This window comes from Myotis daubentonii, chromosome 21 (genome assembly GCF_963259705.1).
Source record: "Myotis daubentonii chromosome 21, mMyoDau2.1, whole genome shotgun sequence".
Lineage (NCBI taxonomy): Eukaryota > Metazoa > Chordata > Mammalia > Chiroptera > Vespertilionidae > Myotis > Myotis daubentonii.
Genome location: NC_081860.1, coordinates 8,954,654 through 8,975,420, shown reverse-complemented (window position 1 = coordinate 8,975,420; position 20,767 = coordinate 8,954,654). Strand labels below are relative to the sequence as shown.

Sequence of the window (20,767 nt, the reverse complement as noted above, 5' to 3'; positions counted from 1 at the left end):
CAAAGCAATGGGCAGGCCCGCTGCCCCTAACCCGGCTCTGTCCTAGGCAGAGAGGTAACTACCGGCCCTTACCCATTCCCTCCACAAATCGCCACACCCTACTCCCTCACAGTCCCCCCCCCCCCCCCATCCTCCATTTCTCCCTCTCTCCACGCAGGGAACAGAAATCCCAGGGTGTGTGTCTAACTCAGGAGGGACAGCGTTGCCAGAGGGCGGGGGGTTGCCTGATGCAGGGAACACCGGTTCTTGCAGGGAGCACTGAAACTTGCAACCCCTGCAAGGGGCCGGCCTGGCTGTGGTGTTACAGGACTTGGGTGGTGAGTGGGCGAGGTTCAGCTCACCAGCAGTCTGGACTCCCTGGGCTTTTGGAAATTGCCCTGGGTTCAGCTTCCCTTCGCCTGACTCCCCCGCTTTCAAACCAGAGCACTGGGTGCCCAGAGGGGCCCAGAGGGTCCGAAGCGTCCTGGCCCAGGATTGCAGGAGGCATGTTCAGGGAGGAGCCGCCGGCCTGGTAGTGCCGTTTTTCTAGGGACTGGGGAAGAGGGTGCTGTGCTGTGTGCTCCGAGAAAGCTTTGTTGTGTGGAATGGGAGCGTGTGGTTTTGGAAATGTAGCTTTCCAGGGCCTGGGGTGGTGAGCGCTCCCAGCGGAGGGAGAGGCAGCGGACTGGCCTTCATGCTCTTGGTAGCTGATTTAAGGGAACCCCTTTCTTAAGCCACCGCCTCTTACTGGTCATGCGGCGTGGCCTTCAGCAGCTGTAACTCTGCTCCAGTACAAGATCTGAGCTGAGAGAAAGAGGTCTGGGGAATGCATTGAATAAAATGGCAACATTCTGAAGGGAAGAGAAAAAGCAACTATCTCACAAGCAAAAAATGAAAAGACAAGACTTAAATCTGAAAAACCCATTTGTCCTATGTTAATTATTATAGGAGAGGGTGGGGGTGGGGAATGAGGGGGAGAAGATGAGACTAAGATGGCTGCCTAGCCTGTCTTTCAACTTCTTCATCTAAGTAAAGTGAAAACAAAACTCTTTATCATTGCACATTAAGATGGCAAAAGAAAACAGGTAAATAAAGGTACCTTTCTTTGTTGGGTTACCATTACCATTCTTTGATAAGGGCAGCTCATGGTTCAGAACCTTTATCTACCATCATCAAAATAAATTATTTCTTTATAGACATGGCCTACCTCCCATTAGTGTCACCAAGGTCAGGTGGATTAGGGAAAGGATGCCAAGTGCCCAGTGTTCAGTAACACTACCCACTAAAATGAGTTGCTATTTATACAATGTTTATAACAACTCTGGCTATCACAAGGCAGGCACTTGTAATTTTCAACATTATCATCATTATTGTAGAAATACTGTCCTTTGTTAGCTGTCATAGGGGTTTCCTATCCTAGGCAACAAATCTATATCTACACTAATAAAAGAGAAAGATGCAAATTGACCATACCTCCACGACACCCACCAGCCAATCAGTAGTCAGTATGCAAATTAACTGAACAATGATGAGTTACTTTGCATACGCAGGTGCCAAGCAGCCTGGGTCCCAGGGTTGGGTGCTACGCCGCAGGGTCCCGGGACCATTGCGGCCCTGGGAGGCGAGGGCAGCCGCGCAGCTTGATGGCAGATAGTGGGCCTGCTTGGCTGTCGCCATGAGCAGGCAAGCGCGGCCCGTAGGCAGCTCTCAGCACAGCCTGCTTGGCCACTGCCACAGCGACCCAGGGAGCAGGCAAGTGGGCCAGCAGGCAGCACCCAGCACAGCCTGCTTGGCCGTTGCTGCAGCAACCCGGGAGCAGGGAAGTGTGGCCCGCAGGCAGCTCCCAGCACAGCCTGCTTGGCTATCGCCGTGGTGACCCAGGAGTAGGGAGGGAAGCACAGCCGCAGGCAGCTCCCAGCACAGCCGCAGGCAGCTCCCAGCACAGCCTGCTTGGCAGTTGCCGCGGTGTGGAGCAGGCAGGCCCCGCAGAGAGCAGAGAACCATGGGGAGAGGGCCTAAGCCATCAGTAGGACACCCCCTGAGGGCTCCCAGATTGGAGAGGGTGCAGGTCAGACTGAGGGACACCCCCCCCCCACCCTGTGCACAAATTTCATGCACTGGGCCGCTGGTGTGTGTACATGTACATATACATATATATCCTATCTAGTAATAGACAAACATGGTAATTAACCATAACTTCGCTACCCTTCCCATTGGCTAATCAGGGCGATATGCAAATTAACCGCCAACAAAGATGGTGGCTAATTTGCATACTGCAGGCAGGATGGGACAGTGCCATCCTGCCTGCCCTGCCGCCATCCGGGCCTGCTATCTGTGACCTGGGTGGCGGGCGACCCGTGTGCGACCTGACCCAGGGCTGGTGGGTGTGACTGCAGTCGTCTGCCACTGGCCAAACACCCAACTGGCCCTCCCGCAGGAGATCGGGGCTGGTGGGGCGACCGCAGCAGTCTGCCAGCAGTCACGCCCCCAACCGGCTCTCCCGCCGGGAGATCGGGGTTGGTGGGGTGACCGCAGCAGTCCACCAACAGTCACACCCCCAACCGGCTGCCAGCTGCCAGCTGCCAGCACAGTGGTGGTGGCGGGAGCGTCTCCTGCGTCCTTAGCAGCGCTATGGATGTCTGACTGCAGCTTAGGCCTGCTCCCCGCTGGCAAGTGGACATCCCCCGAGGGCTCCCGGGCTGCCCAGGAAGCGGGCCTAGGCCAGCAGGTGGACATCCCCCGAGGGGTCCCAGACTGCAAGAGGGCACAGGCCGGGTTGAGGGAACCCCCTGCCCGAGTGCACAAATTTTTGTGCACCGGGCCTCTAGTGTGTGTGTGTGTGTGTGTGTGTGTGTGTGTGTGTGTGTGTGTGTATACATATATATATGCCTAATATGCCCCCTCAGGAGTTCAACCAACCAGGAGTTTGACCACCATGGGGCGGCGCAGAACTAAGGAAGGCCCCGGCCGGCAGTTGGAGAAAGGCCCTGATCAGCCCTGATCACCAGCCAGGCCCAGGGACCCTACCTGGGCACAAATTTCATGCACTGGCCTCTAGTCTATCCTAATATATAAAGAGCCAGGGTCCGTAACATCCAAAACGACTAGAGGGACGACCAAACGCCAGGCTGCGTGCGCAGCAGGCACGGGTGGGCGGGGACTTGTGGCAGTGGGGATGGGGGAAGGGGAGGCGAGGCCCTGTGAAGGGCAGCCTGTACTCCCAGATGGCAGTGGCGGCTGTGAGCGCTCCCGATGGCCTGCAGACGCTGCTTCAGCTCGGCCTGCAGGCTCCACTTGGTACCATTCACAGCCGCCGCCATCTGCTGTGGTATAAAACAAACTGTGTAAGTTAACAGAAGCGTAGGCACCACCTCCATGCCACACCCTCACTTCCGTCAGTCCCACCGGCCCTGAGACGCCCTCCCAAAGCTGTTTCCAGCGAGGCCAGTGGGAAGATCCCACCCTCGGAGCGCCTGCGGCGGCAGTGAATCCTGGGTTGCCACAGCGCCCATGGAGGGAGTTCTGGGTCGCTGCAGTGCCCGCAGCAGGAGGAGTCTGTGGGCCCCTCGGCGGGAGGGGGCTGTGAGTCCTGGCCAGCTGGGGCACAGTGGAACTCTGGGTCTCCTGCAATCCGGTACATGGCTGGCCTTCAAACCAGACCCTGACAGGAGGGAGGAGGGCAGGGGAGGGAAGTTGGGGGCGAGATCAGGCGGGCAGAGGAGGGCAGTTAGGGGTGATCAAGCAGGCAGGCAGATGGGTCGGGGCAGGGGTCCTCAAACTTTTTAAACAGGGGGCCAGTTCACTGTCCCTCAGACCGTTAGAGGGCCGGACTATAGTTTAAAAAAAAACTATGAACAAATTCCTATGCACACTGCACATATCTTATTTTGAAGTAAAAAAACAAAACAGGAATACAGTATTTGTATTTGCATGTGGCCCGCGGGCCGTAGTTTGAGGACCCCTGGGTTGGGGCAATCAGGCAGGCAGACAGAGGCAGTTGGGGGAGATCAAGCTGGCAGGTGAGCGGTTAGGAGCCAGCAGTCCCAGATTGCGAGAGGGATGTCCTAAGGGATCAGGTCTAAACCGGCAGTCAGACATCCACCAAGGGGTGCCCAATTGGAGAGGGTGCAGGCTGGCTGAGGGAAGCCCCCCTCCCCTGCATGAATTTCATGCCCCAGGCCTCTAGTATATATATATATAAAAGCCTAATATGCTAAGTACCTGACCGTTCGACCAGTAGCTATGATGCGCACTGACCAGAGGGCAGATGCTCAACGCAGGAGCTGCCCCTTGGTGGTTGGTGCATTCCTACAGCGGGAGCGCCACTCAGCTGACCGACCTGGCAAGCGCAGCTGTGGCGGCGTAAGCCTCTCCCATGGACACTCCCCCTGTGTGCCCCTCTCCAATCCTGACCAGGACTGGGACCGGAATCGGGACTGAACAGACGCGAGCCCGCAGTCACTTCTCGGTCATGGGTGCACCGTTATCGCCCTAGGATGGGTGCGCAGAGACTGCAGCAGAGCGGCAGCGAGCCTACTGAGTGGCGGCGGTAGCAGACGCAGCAGTACCAGGATGAGCAGGAATGGCGCAGCGCCCGGCCCCAGGCTTAGGCTCCTCCCCAGCTGCCTGTCACTTTGCGCACTACTACAACCCTTGGGGGATGTTTGACTGCCAGTTTCAGCCTGATCCCTGCAGGCTAGGCCGAGGGACCCCGCTGGTGCATTTGTGCACCAGGCCTCTAGTTTATATATATAAAAGCCTAAGCAACCATCCGACGGTTTGCCCGGTAGCTATGACACGCAATGATCACCAGGGGGCAGGTGCTCCGACCAGTAGAGGAGGGTGCCTGATTCCTCACAGAATTGGCCGTGGGTCAGGTTGCTGCTGGAGCATTGTAGGCTCTGAATCTGCTTCACCCACACCCTGGACCCATTAGGGTATGTCGGAGGCCTGGTGCACAGATTTGTGTACCAGTGGGGTCCCTTGGCCTGGCCTGTGCCCTCGCGCAATCTGGGACCCCTCAGGCAATATTGGAGAACCAATTTTGGCCCAATCCCCGCAGGCCAGGCCAAAGGACCCCATCAGTGCATGAATCCGTGCACCAGGCTGGTTTTGGCCCAATCCCCACAGGCCAGGCTGAGGGACCCCACCGGTGCACAAATCCTTGCAGCAGGCCTCTAGTAGGGATTATAAAATGCTGAAAAAAAAATCTTACCAACTGAATTATAAGGACAGTCTAGAGAAAGCCTATGTGGACAGAAGTAGGTGGGCTCCTCGAGCCTAGAAAAAGGGAGTTCCTATGCCATAAATCATGAGGGCCCAGCACTGTCCCAGGAGAGGGGTTGATGGGATATAATGGGCCTATTCCTGCGGCAGAAAGGGGATGGTCATAGCTCCCTGACCCAGGCCCATAATTTCCTTGGCTCTGATCCCAAGATCTCTAAGTAGACTCCAAGTAACTGGCTTCTTATGAAATTTCCCAAAGGAACAGAATGTACCCACTAAAGGATGCCAGTATGCAGTCTAATTGGTAGGTGTGTTCTTGAATCAAGTTAATAAATTTGGCATCTGGTTTAAGAAATTAGTTTCTGTCAATTGTCTAGCCCAATTCCATTTTCAAAAATGGCAACTAAAAGGGGTTTCTGAAAGCTGCAGAGTTGAGGGAGGCATTCGGGACCATGCTGACTCCACTATGGCAGTGACCCTGAACTTCTGAACACACAGTTGGCCTGGGTTAACACCACACTCTGGCCTGAGCGAAACTCAAAGATATGAGGGGACCAAGCCTCAGGAGTACCTCTGAGAGGATGAGATAAAAAGGATTACTGGTGTCAGGCACTGCAGAAGTGATTTCCTAATAGTGCAGCTCAGTTCCTTCAAATTATGTGGCTGCTTTTGCATTATGGTGCCACCTCTTGGATGTAAATTGAAAATCTAGATTTTACATTTTGTAGTCTCTAGGCACGTTTTAAAAAATTATCTGCCCTAGCCTGTGGATAGAGTGCCGGCCTGTGGACTGAAGGGTCCGAGGTTTGATTCCCGTCAAGAGCACATTCCCGGGTTGCGGGTTCGGTCCCTAGTGGGGGGCATGCAGGAGGCACCAGATCAATGAGTCTCTCTCATTGATGCTTCTATCTCTCTCTCCCTCTCCTTTCCTTTCTGAAATCAATACTTAAAAAAAATCTGAAGCAGGAGCCATGGTAGATTCCAAAATGTATATTCTGCAATACAGTTAAAGGAGCTACTTAACCCAATCCCTGAATTTGTAAGGGGGTAGGGGGAGCCCACGGCCCAGAAAAGAACTGCCTCCAAAGTTGTGAGTTTTTAACTGTTTGGAATTTTGAATGCAAAGGTGTCACTTACACACTCTGGTTCTCTCTCCAACCCCTCGCTGGCGAAGGAGGAAAGGCCCACAGAATCAGGAGTCCAGGTTTTGCTTTCTCAGGCTCTGTCAATGGAGGCAAAACCATGTACATGCCTTAATTAAAAAGTACATTATTGCTAAAAAATGCTAACCATCATCTGAGTCTTCAGGGAGTCGTAATCTTTTTGCTGGTGGAGAGTCTTGCTTCGATGTTAATAGCTGCTGACTGACCCGGGTGGCGGCGGCTGAAGGCTGGGGTGGCTGTGGGAATTTCTTAAAATAAGACAATGAACTTTGCCTCATCGACTGACTCTTCCTTGCATGGATGATTTTTCTGTAGCACGCGATGCTGTTTGATAGCATTCTACCCACAGTATAACTTCTTTCAAAATTGGAGTCGATCCTCTCAAACCCTGCTGCTGCCTCATCAACTAAGTTTATGTAATATTCTAAATCCCTTGTGGTCATTTCAACGATCTTCACATCATCTTCACCAGGAGCAGACTCCATCTCAAGAAACCACTTCCTCTGCTCATCCATAAGCAGCAGCTCCTCATCCGTTAAAGAGCTATCATGAGATTGCAGCCATTCGGTCACATCTTCAGGCCCCACTTCTAATTCCAGTTCTCTTGCTATTTCCACCATATCTGCAGTCACTTCCTCCAATGAAACCTTGAACTCCTCAAACTCATCCGTGAGGGTTGGAATCAACTTCTTCCAAACTCCTGTTATGGTTGATGTTTTGACCTCATCCCACGAATCGCGGATGTTCTTAATGGCATCTAGAATGGTGAATCCTTTCCAGAAGGTTTTCAATTTACTTTGCCCAGATCCATCAGAGGAGTCACTATCTGTGGCAGCTATAGCCTTACAAAATATGTTTCTTAAATAATAAGACTTGAAAGTTGAAATTACTCCTTGACCCAGGGGCTGCAGAGTGGATGCTGCGTTAGCAGGTATGAAAATAACATTAATCTCATTGTACAACTCCTTCAGAGCTCTTGGGTGAACAGGTGTATTGTCAATAAGCAGTAATATTTTGAAAGGAATCTTCTTTTCTGAGCAGTAGGTCTCGACAGTGGGCTTAAAATATTCAGTAAACCATGATGTAAACAAATGTGCTGTCATCCAGGCTTTGTTGTTCCATTTATAGAGCACAGGCAGAGTAGCTTTAGCATAATTCTTAAGGGCGGTAGGATTTTCAGAATAATAAACGAGCATTGGCTTCAACTTAAAGTCACCAGCTGCATTAGCCCCTAACAAGAGAGTCAGCCTGTCCTTTGAAGCTTTGAAGCCAGGCATTGCCTTCTCCTCTCTGGCTATGAAAGTTCTAGATGGCATCTTCTTCCAATATAAGGCTGTTTCACCTACATTGAAAATCTGTTGTGTAGTGTAGCCACCTTCATTAATTATTTTCGCCAGATCTTCTGGGTCACGTGCTGCAGCTTCCACGTTGGCACCTGCGGCTTCACCTTGCACTTCTATGTCACAGAGTCGGCATCTTTCCTTAAACCGCATGAACCAACCGCGACTGGCCTCAAACTTTTCTTCTGCAGCTTCCTCACCTCTCTCAGCCTTTATAGAATTGAAAAGCATTAAGGCCTTGGCCTGGATTAGACTCTGGCTTAAGGGAATGTTGTGGCTGGTTTGATCTTTTATCCAGACCACTAACACTTTCTCCATATCAGCAATCAGGCTGTTTTGCTTTCTTATCACTCGTGTGTTCATTGGAGTAGCACTTTTCATTTCCTTCAAGAACTTTTCCTTTGCATTCACAACTTGGCTAACTGTTTGTCGCAAGAGGCCTAGCTTTCGGCCTATCTCAGCTTTTGACATGCCTTCCTCACTAAGTTTAATCATTTCTAGCTTTTGATTTAAAGTGAGAGACGTGCGACTCTTCCTTTCACTTGAACACCTAAAGGCCATTGTAGGGTTATAAATTGGCCTAAATTCACTATTGTTGTATCTCGGAATAGGGAGGCCTGAGGAAAGGGAGAGAGATAGGGGAAGAGCTGGTGGGTAGTCAGAACACATACATGTTATCAAGTTCACCATCTTATATGAGTGTGGTTTGTGGTGCCACAGAACAATTACAATAGTATTATCAAAGATCACTGTTCACAGATCACCATAACAAATATAATAATAATGAAAACGTTTGAAATATTGAGAGAATCGCCAAAATGTGTCACAAAGACACAAAGTGAGCAAATGCTGTTGGAAGAATGGTACGGACAGACTTGCTCAACACAAGAGTGGCCATAAGCCTGCAATTTGTAAAAAACCCTGTATCTGTGAAGTGCAATAAAACGAGGCATGCCTGTACAAGTCTTGGTTATTCTTTCTTACTTTTTCATAAAAATGCTCAAGGGTTTCAAAAAGATGCAGAAAACATTTTTGCATAAAGATAAGCGTTTTATGATATAGAGTACAAAATATATTGGCAAGCTTTCCTGTCACTTGTAAACTGGGTTAGAAGGCGATCCCTAGAATTCCAGAAGTGTTGCGGAAATATTGTCATTTTAATTTACAATCAGGATAGAGTGTATTCAAGTGGGAGTCCAGGGATCTGGGTTCTGGCTGTCATTCTGCACAGTGTGATCCTATCTCTCAACTCCGGGATGTCAGAAGCACCATCACAAAATGAAACGGGCTGAATGAGGCCATCTTGAATAGCCTACCCAGCTCTGTTATTCTGCAATGCCGTGAAATCAGAGCAACATGTTCCAAGCCATCTGGGGTCAGGGATCTTAGAACCTATATCCAATGTGCAGTACCTTTAAAATTTCTACCTCTTTTTGGAGACCTGTTCTTATTTAAATACATTTATTTTACATGTTCTTCTGTGCATTTAACTGCATTTTCTTATTTAGCAGCCTCTTCATCATTAGCAATAACAAAAGTTTCTCAAGGACATATTATTTTCTTTCTTACTTTTATTTTTTTTCAACTTCCTTTTCCAATTTCTCCAAGACCTCCTCTGGAGTTGTGGAGGCCAAAAGCTTCACCACTTTTTCGCGAGATTTGCTGCCCTGGATTAAAAGGAAAAGACAGTGTGAGGATAAGATACTAAACTGTCTAACACTATTAGAAACAGACCTCAGTTGTATGCATTGTGGACACATCCTTGTGGGGTTCTTACAGGTGACCTGCAACTTTCCTGACGGCTTCACTGCCACTGTCTCCTGGCCACTGTGATCTCACCAAAGACTATCTCTTAGATTCCACCTTATTATAAAATTTATAACTCTCCAGTGTTTTTACCTTCATATATCAATTTTTGTAATAATAAAAGCTGGGCATTAAAATTCTTTAATGAATATGGAATCCAGATGTATAGTATTCTGGTTTCCAGTAATTCTTTTGTTTAAATTAAAAGTGAAAATCAGCCCTAACTGGTTTGGCTCAGCGGATAGAGCATCGGCCTGTGGACTGAAGGGTCCACGGTTTGATTCCAGTCAAGGGCATGTACCTTGGTTGTGGGCACATCCCCAGTAGGAGGTGTGCAGGAGGCAATTGATCGATATTTCTCTCTCATCGATGTTTCTAACTCTCTATCCCTCTCCCTTCCTCTCTGTAAAAAAATCAATAAAATATATTTTTTTAATAAAGAGTGAAAATTATTTTTTAAATTATTAAAACAAATATTGCAATTTCATATGAACTTTGTATAAAAATAATTCCAAGATCAACCAAAGGACTTGTATGCATGCATACAGGCCTAACCAATGGACACAGACACCAGGGGGGTGAGGGCATGAGTGGGGGGATGGGGGGGCTATTGGGGGGGGATAAGGACACATATGTAACACCTTAATCAATAAAGAAAAAAGATAATAAAAAATAATTCCAAAATACAGAACAAATTGTTACTCTCTATGCTGTTACACATTTCTGAAAATTAAAAAAAAAAAAAAATTCCACATATTAAGTGCTGTGATTCCATAACCACTTAAGGCAACTATTGAAAACCATTTGTTTTGAAACACATCCTTTAAAAAAGGTAAATCGAGGCAGGGATTTATCTGGTTGGGTAGAAGTTCTCAGGTAGAAGAGTGGGGAGTGCCTTACAAGCAAATAGCAGAGCATGCACACTGGCAGAAAACCAGAAATGACCTGCCAACTATTGTGGACAATGAGGGACCTGGTGTGCAATGGATTTTCAGGTGCAGCCTATTAATCAATGACCGAATGCCGGCTGGAACCTGGATGGGAGCTGCAGAGTGTAGCACTGGAAAACAAGTTGAGCTTTAAGAGATATAGACGGGGCCGGTCTCACTACTGCAGATTCTATTTCAGTAATTCTAGGGCAGTGATGGCGAACCTATGACACACATGTCAGAGGTGACACGCGAACTCATTTTTTGGGTTGATTTTTCTTTGTTAAATGGCATTTAAATCTATAAAATAAATATCAAAAATATAAGTCTTTGTTTTACTATGGTTGCAAATATCAAAAAATTTCTATATGTGACAAGGCACCAGAGTTAAGTTAGGGATTTTCAAAATGCTGACACGCCGAGCTCAAAAGGTTCGCCATCCCTGGTCTAGGGCAGTGCCCAAGAACCCGAGTTTGAGAAAGCATTCCCAGGTGGTCGCGATGCCCACCCCTAGTGCAAACCTGTGGTATGAATGACTTCATAGGAGCTTCTGCCCGTGAGCACGGGTAACGTGCAGGACCAGAAACACTTGACGGACTCACTAATGGAGATGCCAACCATACGAACCATTTTAGATTGTTTATTACGGTGACTTGAAGGAAGAGAGGAGCGAAATTAATCTGACAGAAAAGGTGCAGGAGAAAGTGCTGGAAATGGTGGCCACTGAGGAAAGTAAGAGGTGTGCATGGACAGTCTTAATAAGGATTGATGCAGCAGAAATGAAGGAGATGAGATAGGAAGAATTCAGATTTTAGATTTTAGGGGTTAAATGACTATGACAATGAAAAACAACTAGTTTTTCAATTACTTGGAAAAGAAAAAAAAATCAGTACTTTTTAAATAACTGAAGTGTAATAATCAAAGATAGTTAGCCCTGGCCAGGTGGCTCAATTGGTTGGAGCGTCACCCTGTAAACCAAAAGGCTGTGGGTTCTATTCCTGATCAGGGTACATACCTAGGTTGCGGTTTCAATTCTTGATCAGGATGCCGTATGCGAGGCAACCAATCCATGTTTCTCTCTCTCTCTCTCTCTCTCTCTCTCTCTCTCTCTCTCTCTCTCTCTCTCAAAAAATCTATAATAAAACATACCCTCAGGTGAGGATTTTTAAAAAAAGATATAAAAGCGAGAAAGAGATACCTACCTTATCTAAAACCACATCACTCTTCCTGAGTTCTAAGACCTTGGAGAGATACCGACAGAGCTCAGCGTTAGCCTCTCCTTCCGATGGAGGTGCTGCAATGGCGACACTCACGGCTTCGGTTGTCAAATCTGGAAGGAAAGCAGCGTGGACTTTATCCTTGAGGGGTTCTTCTTTGGGAAGTGAGAGTATTTTGTAAAAGAATTTGCATTTGCATTTGCCTGGCACACAGTAGGTTTTTACTGTTAGAGGCAGAAATGAAGAATTAAACTAGTCAGACGTAAGGGGAACATAAACATGATAAATATGCCTTCACTAATACAGAAAACGAATTCAGAGAAGAAAAACTATGTTGACGCTGACGAGGATGGGCCTAAAGAATCCTGGGCAGCATGGGGCGGTGAGGGCCTGGGGCGGGGGGTGGGAGCAGGCTTGAGGGGGTCAATAAGGGGAGAAAGGGGGACATATGTAATACTTCCAACAATAAGGATTTATTAAGAAAGAAAAACAAGCCCTAACCGGATTGGCTCAGTGGATAGAGCGTTGGCCTGTGGACTGAAGGGTCCCGGGTTCGATTCCGGTCAAGGGCATGTACCTTGGTTGCGGGAACATCCCAGTGGGGGGTGTGCAGGAGGCAGGTGATCCATGTTTCTCTCTCATTGATGTTTCCAACTCTCTATCCCTCTCCCTTCCTCTCTGTAAAAATTCAATAAAATATATCTTAAAAAAAAAGAAAGAAAAACAAAAAAGCCTGGGCAGTATCCTGGATTTAGGCAACTGGAAAACACGCTTATCTGACAGGAAGTGCTCAGGGAGGGAGCCAGGAGCTGGGGTGGAGGCCCATCGAACATCCCTGCAGAGGGATGAGCAGGGCAGCGCCCTGGATTGTACAGGGTCGTTCAGTTTCCTCATCAGGACAACGAGAGCACGGGGCTACATTTGTCTCGTATGTGAAATGCCTCTCAATGTTTTCAAACCGTAACGTGTAATAAATATTTACATAACACACACACTAATTTTAAGGGCACACGAACATGTTTGAAGGGCTTTACAAATATGAACTTGTGTAATCCTCATAACAGCTTTATGAAGATACGGTTACCAATATTATCTCCATTTTAAAAATGAAATAGGAATCAAGACGAGTGATGTTGTGAATCAAAAATAAACGTAAACCCATGCTGTGAAATCCAGGGACAATGAACACTGCTTCGGAACAGACTCCCCCATCAATACTGCATTGACAAAGAGCAGCCTGCCTGTTCTTTCTGAGAGAGAGAAGTACTTGCTCAAAGCAGTTTGTAAGTGAGCTTGAGCTGGTGCTACACCCGGGGTTACGCAGGCATTTCCACACAATCACACCTTCCCTGTGCGAACAACCTGGCCACAGGATCCACAAGAATGAGGAAAAGCCCTAGCCCCGTGGTTGGCAAACTGCGGCTCGCGAGCCACATGCGGCTCTTTGGCCCCTTGAGTGTGGCTCTTCCACAAAATACCATGTGCGGGCACGCACGTACAGTGCAATTGAAACTTCGTGGCCCAGGTGCAGAAGTCGGTATTTTGTGGAAGAGTTGGTATTTTGTGGAAGAGCCACACTCAAGGGGTCAAAGAGCCGCATGTGGCTCGCGAGCCGCGGTTTGCCGAGCCGCAGTTTGCCGACCACTGTGCTGGTCGGCCTGCGGACTGAAGGGTCCCAGGTTCAATTCTGGTCAAGGGCACATGCCCAGGTTGAGGGCTCAATCCCCAGTAGGGGGCGTGCAGGAGGCAGCCGATGGATGAATCGCTCTCATCATTGATGTTTCTATCTCTCTCTCCATCTCCCTTCCTCTCTGAAATCAATAAAGAAATATATATATATATAAAAAGAATGAGGTAAAACAACTGTCCTCTCCTGTTATAGATTCTAAGGTGTACATTTTCTCACATTTTAAATAAAGTGTTTGATACAGATTTTGCCTTTCTTACCGGTGCATAAAATACTTGTGTACCTTGCAGTGGATGGCATCTTAGACCTAAAGAAACCTGGTATTCCAACAGCAGAAGTGCCCACAGCAATACTTAGAAAACGCTGGCCAAGGAGGGTACGGCCAAGCGGGCATAGTCAATCACACAACCAGGCCTAGCACCCCAATTCTGAGGTCTCATCTTCACAATATTTTTTGAAATTGGAATACAGAGCTGTAGAGGTGAAAAAGACCTTCAAGATAATTCAGATTGCCCTAGCCGGTTTGGCTCAGTGGATAGAGCATTGGCCTGCGGACTGAAGGGTCCCAGGTTCCATTCTGGTCAAGGGCATGTACCTTGGTTGCAGGCACATCCCCAGGGGTGTGTGTGTGCAGGAAGCAGCTGATCAATGTTTCTCTCTGATCGATGTTTCTAACTCTCTATCCCTCTCCCTTCCTCTCTGTAAAAAAATCAATAAAGTATATTTTTAAAAAAATTTCAGAAGATAATTCAGATCAATGGTTCTTAAACTTTTTCCCTCACTCAGAATTTCCTGCCCCCTCCCCCGCCAATACACCACACACACACACACACACACACAGCAATTTCCCCTGAAATCCCATTTAAAACAGACGTAAACACAGCTTCTCAGAAACCCGGGCTGTTGGCCTCCCCCTTTGCCCACCTTTTGGGCTCCAGGCAATAACTTAAAAGCTTTCAACTTAGTCCAATGATCCCATCAAACAGATGAAAGACCTAGACCCAGAAATGTTTTCTATCATTCTGATTTAAAACAAATTCACAGGGGAGTTGATGAACTCTGCCTCCTTGGACCAATGATCCTTAAACTCCACCAAAATGTCTTTTCTTTCTTTCTCTGGCCAATGTCTCTAGTTCTGGAACAGGACAAACTACTAATAAGCGACACGTTTATGCGTCCTTTCTAAAACATCCTAATTTAAAAAAAAAGATATGCCCTAACTCAGTGTTTCTCAACCTTCCTAATGCCGCGACCCTTTCATACAGTTCCTCATGTTGTGACCCAACCATAAAATTATTTTCGTTGCTACTTCATCACTGTCATTTTGCTACTGTTATGAATCGTCATGTAAATATCTGATATGCAGGATGTATTTTCATTGTTGCAAATTGAACATAATTAAAGCATAGTGATTCATCACAAAAACAATATGTAATTATATATGTGTTTTCCAACGGTCTTAGGCGACCCCTGTGAAAAGGTTGTTCGACCCCCAAAGGGGTCGCGACCCATAGGTTGAGAACCGCTGCTCTAACTGGTTTGGCTCAAAGGACAGAGCATCAGCCTGCGGACTGAAAGGTCCCAGGTTCGATTCCGGTCAAGGGCATGTACCTTAGTTGCGGGCACATCCCCAGTAGGGGGTGTGCAAGAGGCAGCTGATGGATGTTTCTCTCTCATCAATGTTTCTAACTCTCTATCCCTCTCCCTTCTTCTCTGTAAAAAATCAATAAAATGTATTTAAAAAATATATATATATATATTTTTAAAAAAGGAAAGTATACCACAGTGTTGTTGTTTTTTCATCTTTTACACACTGGCTTTACAACTGTACATCAGAATTTAGCATCTGGAAATGAAAAGCCCTCTAACTGTAGATCTGGACAACACAACCTGCCTGTACAGGATAAACTCCCAATAACCAAGGCAGAGGGAGGAGGGAGGAGGGAGCCCCGGCTCCCAGGGGCGCCCACCCCGGCGCTCGGCGGTACCTGTCACGGCATTGTGCTTAGCGCCCGGCTTGGCGTGGATGGCTATGGTGACACAGCCTTTGGCATCCACTGCCACGGGGCCTAAGGGAGGCAGCGCTTGCTCTGGCTCCTTGCTCTGGCTTTTACCCTAAAACGACAACAACAACCACACTACAACTTCACAGGTTGCAAAACATGTCCCCACACACGTGGTCCTTCCACCTCGAGCCAAGGCAAACCGTCGGCGCCCGGGGAATTCGGGCCACATGGCTCCAACCTCCTCGTGGCTCCAACCAATGCCGTCCCATCAACCCACGCCCTTTCCTCCCGACCTGATGGCCTGGCTCTGGCTCCGCACCTCAGCGCTGGCTCCTGGCCCCCGTCCGCTCGGTCCGCCCCGTCCCGCCGAGGCAGGGACCACGCGTGCGGCACGAGCTAATGAATGAATGTGAACCAAACCCGGAAGCGCCTCTGTCTGTGAATTTGGGGGGAAAGCGGCGGCCTTTCACAGGCCGGCTGTGCAACATCAGTTGTTCTAGGACTTTTCGTCTGGCGCACACGGACTCTGCGCCGGGCAGCCTGCAGGCAAAGGCTGTGTGTCAAGGGGAGTTAAGGCCCCCTGGCCCCGGCCCCGGCCCCCTGGGAGCTCGGGCTGCAGGGAGGCACCGCGCGCTGGGCGTCACTCCCGGAGGAGGAGGGCTGTCCGGCCGGGTCACCCCGGCACCTGGCCGCGGGGTCTGGGAGACCGGCCGGAGTCCGCCCTGCAGAGGGGGCGCGGCGAGGCCCCGACAGGAGGGGTGCGGAGGGCGGGCGCAGAACAAAGCCGGGGGGGTGGGGGGAGCGCGCAGGCCGAAGGCGCCTCCCGACTCACACCCGCCCGGCGCGGGGGGCCGAGGCCGGCGCAGGCAGCAGACGCGGCCCAGGGAGCCCCCTGGCGGAGGCGGCCGGCGGGCGAGGCGGGAGCGGGCGGCCGGAGCCCCCACCCGCGCGGCCCGCTCCTCTCCCGCGCCCACCCCTCCGCGGCCGCGGGACTCGCTACTGGCCTTGCTCGTCGCACCAGCTTTCTTCGGCATCTCGGCGCCCGCAGGGAGCCGGCCGGAGGCCCGAGCACCAGGTCCCGCCCCGAGCCGCCTGAGTGCGCAGCCGAGCCGGAGCATCCTCCCCTGGGAGGCGGCGGGGCGGGCGGTGGCGTCGGAAATGCCCTCTGCGCCTGCGCAAACCGCGGGCGGGAGCGGCCTCGGGGGCTTCGCCCTCGGCTCCGGTGCGAGGGCGACACCTGTCGGCCGGCGGGAGCAAGACTTCGGGATCCTCCAGAGCAGCAGTTCTCAACCTGTGGGTCGCGACCCCTTTGGGGGTCAAACGACCCTTTCACAGGGGACGCCTAAGACCATCGGCAAACACATATATAATTACACATTGTTTTTGTGATTAATCACTATGCTTTCATTATGTTCCATTTGTAACAATGAAATTGGGGGTCACCACAACATGAGGAACTGTATTAAAGGGTCGCAGGATTAGGAAGGTTGAGAACCACTGCTCCAGAGCCTGCGCGGGTCCCTCTTGTCCTGGGATGTGTCCCAGGAAACCCAGAGATGGGAAGCACCCACCTGTGCCAGGAGCTCGGGCTCCCACAGTGTAAGGAGCGGAGGCTAACTGGTGTAGGGAATACTTTTTAAAATTTTTAATATGTTTTTATTGATTTCAGAGAGAGGAAGGGAGAATCATCAATGATGAGAATCATCAACTGTCTGCCTCTAGCACGCCCCCTAGGGGGAATGGAGCCCGGCCATGTGCCCTGACTGACCTGGTTCATGGGTGGAGGCTCAACCACTGAGCCACACCGGTGGGGCAGGGAGTAATTTGACTTCACTGTGGAGGAGTTAACTGGTATCTGGAGGGGCACATGGCATTGACTTTTTGAAAAAACAAAACAAAACAAAAACCACAAAAAAAAGTGGATGGGAGTTAGTAGGATAGGGATATCCTATCAATGTTGATAGGAATGAAGCCAGGAGAGGGAGGGTAAAACAGAGGCAGAGGGTGGGGTTCTGAGCACAACGGGAGAGAATGACCCTTCCACAGGAAGCCGTAGTCAAGACACCTTTTCTTCATAAACGGACAGCCTCGCTGCTCAGGCAGGTGTGTTTGTAGGTTTGCTGGGGGGAGCTGGAGCTTCTTTCATCAGCTACAGGAGGGGAGGTGTTAGGAGAGTATAACAGATTTAAATACTCAGGGGAATGGCAAAGAGCTGACTACTGAACCCTCCCCTGGCTGCACCAATGATCTAGTTGAACTTGGAGACCATAAAATCATCACGGCCTCCAGGTGTACACTATCATTTTCAACACTTTGGACCCAGCAGCCAGGAAGTTAAAGATAAGGCGGACAGTTGAATTCATCCAGGTGGGTGCGAGGGGGTTCTGGGTTGTTGACGAAGTAGTTAGAGTGATCAAAGGTCAAAAGTGGAGAAGGAAAAACGAAGAATCAAAGGTGGAGTCTAACTGGGTAGAGAATGAAGAGGTTTCATAGAACACAGCGAGAAGGGAACGACACTCTTAAGGTTCAATAACGTGAGTGGGGTGCGAGGGAGACCTGAAGAGCATCGAGGTTGTGGTCGGAGAGGATGTCTGCACCTTTCAGAGGTCGTGCAATTCCACACAATAAGGCACACCGTGTGAACCTGAGAAGTGGCTGGCGTGGAATGAAGGTACTGGAGGAGAGAAAGTGGAAAGCTAGGTTCGGATGAGGTGTCTACCCCACATGGACACCGAGGCCACTCAGTATGAAGGCTTTGGTAGTAGGAAGTGAATCAGGTGTCAAACCAGAGACATATTTTGTTTGAAATCAGTTAAGAAATGGGGCACAGCCCTAGCTGGTTTGACTCAGTGGATAGAGCGTTGACCTGAAGACTGAAGGGTCCCGGGTTTGATTCCGGTCAAGGGCATGTACCTCGGTTGCAGGTTCCTGGCCCTGGTCGGGGGTATGCAGGAGGCAACCAATCAATGTGTTTCTCTCACATCAATGTTCCTGTCTTTCCCTCTCTCTTCCACTCTCTCTAAAAATCAATGGAAAAATATTTTCGGGTGAGGATTAAAAAATACAAAAAAACACACAACAAGAATAGCAACAAAGAAACCAATTAAATTTAATATTCATTATACAAAAACATGAAAATAAAGGCCCAGCCTAACAATGTTAAAAAAGAAAAGAAAAAAGGAGCCCTAGCCGGTTTGACTCAGTGGACAGAGCATCAGCCTGCGGACTGAAAGGTCCCAGGTTTGATTCCAGTCAATGGCATGTACCTTGGTTGCGGGTACATCTCCAGTAGGGGGGTGCAGGAGGCAGCTGATGGATATTTCTCTCTCATCGATGTTTCTAACTCTCTATCCATCTCCCTTCCTCTCTGTAAAAAATCAATTTAAAATATATATATATAAAAGGAAAGGGGGCACAAAAGCTGAATCTGTATTAAATAAAATTGGTTAAGTCATGACAGCCTCAATTAGAGCTTTGACAGTTATGATGGATATAAAAGGAGCACTTGCTACGGTGAATTATGAATGGTATCTGGCAGTTGTCTCGATGGTAAAGAAAGAGGGTGGAGGAGTCCTAGAAAGAACCATTCAGGGGGCTCTTTGCCCCTCCCCACGTGGGAGTCTGCTGTGAGATTCTTTCCCCTTCCCCACGTGGGAGTCTCTACGTGTTCTTCAATACATTTCCACCTTTGCGATACAAAAAAATAAAATAAAAAATTCAGCCTTTCCTAAAGGTATCAGCTCCATTTGCCACCTAACCTGTTTCCCTGACTTGTTGCTTCTGCCCAAAATTTTGGCCTCTAGAGGGAAAAAGAGTGGGGTAGTGCCCAATGGTGTGGGAAAGGACAGGGACTATAATCCAAATGGCAGGAAACCAACTGTAAATGTTTGTACTGACTCCTATTTTAACTTTTTTCCGTTCTTAGTGAAGTTCCACGTAACAACTCCATCCTGTGCCAATGGATACTACGTAGACCTAAAACAAAGAATACTTAATCATCTCAATTTGTGGGGTAGGTACTGGAATCATCACACTTTTTTTAAAAAAAGAAAATACTTGCCGAAACCGGTTTGGCTCAGTGGATAGAGCGTCGGCTTGTGGACTGAAAGGTCCCAGGTTCGATTCCGGTCAAGGGCATGTACCTGGGTTGCAGGCACATCCCCAGTAGGAGATGTGCAGGAGGCAGCTGATCGATGTTTCTCTCTCATCGATGTTTCTAACTCTCTATCTCACTCCCTTCCTCTCTGTAAAAAATCAATAAAATATATTTAAAAAAAAAAAAAAAAGAAAACACTTTATTTTCTATAGTAAATACAGGTTAGTCAGGTCCTATTGTGAAGTTGGAGAAAATGGCGACATGTTACTTTGGGACCCAGAAGAATATTGCCCAACTCTGTAGCTTGGGAGATAGACCTGAGCTTAAATTCTGCCTCCCACCAGTTAATCAATTTTTTTTAAATGAGTTATAACATTTTTATTTTAAAAAATTTTTAATCCTCACTTGAGGATATTTTTCCACTGATTTTTAGAGAGTGGAAGAGAGAGGGAAAGACAGAGAGAAACATCGATGTGAGAGAAACACATCAATTGGTTGCTTCCTGCACAAGCCCTGACTAGGGCCCGGGCCTGGGAGAGCCTGCAACTGAGGTACATGCCCTTGACTGGAACTGAACCCGGGACCCTTTGGTCTGCAGGCCGATGCTCTATCCACTGACCCAAACCCATTAGGGCAGTTAATAACCTTTTAAACATGAAGTCCTTTGCCTGTGAAGTGGGTATTATAATAGCACTTACCTCATAGCGATGTTGTGAGAAACAAGTGAGAATGGGTGCTGAGTACTTAGTACAGAGGCTGGTGCACAGTAACCACTCCGGTAGCTGTTACTGACACTAACCACAGCGAGACGGCCATCACTGCCAGAGAGTAAGGAACCAGCCGTCTTCACTTCCTACCTCCTGAGATTAGACTAAGGCCACGAAAACCTCATCAAGAAACAGATGACAGCAGATGTCATTGCTGCAGCTCCTATGACTTGCTTTACGACAGCAGCGAGGCATTCTTAATTTGTGTTGCATTACTTCTATAAATTAAGAAGTTAAACCTGCCCTAACTGGTTTGGCTCAGTGAATAGAGCATCAGCCTGCGGACTGAAGGGTCCCAGGTTCGATTCCAGTCAAGGGCACATGCCCGGGTTGCAGGCTCGATCCCCAGTAGGGACATGCAGGAGGCAGCCCATCAATGATTCTGTCATCACTGATGTTTCTTTCTCTCTCTCTCTCTCTTCCTCTCTGAAATCAATAAAAATATATTTAAAATAAATAAAAAAGTTAAACATCAATTAACTAGAACTCTTGTGCCAAAATGGCATCTTTACAATAAACTTTTAGAAGAAAAAGACAAGTGACAAAAAAAA

At 48.6% G+C, this 20,767-nt stretch overlaps 1 protein-coding gene across 1 annotated transcript; it reads right to left on the bottom strand.

Moving 5' to 3' along the window:
• Positions 1 to 6,155: 6,155 nt before the first annotated feature.
• Positions 6,156 to 16,515, bottom strand: C21H15orf40 (chromosome 21 C15orf40 homolog). Its single transcript, XM_059678048.1, has 5 exons — positions 16,358 to 16,515; positions 15,336 to 15,462; positions 11,646 to 11,773; positions 9,278 to 9,375; positions 6,156 to 8,325 (listed from the first exon to the last, which is right to left on the bottom strand). Exons 1-4 carry the CDS (start codon positions 16,469 to 16,471, stop codon positions 9,280 to 9,282), a joined length of 465 nt encoding a protein of 154 aa, XP_059534031.1. The 5' UTR covers positions 16,472 to 16,515; the 3' UTR covers positions 6,156 to 8,325; positions 9,278 to 9,279.
• Positions 16,516 to 20,767: the final 4,252 nt, after the last annotated feature.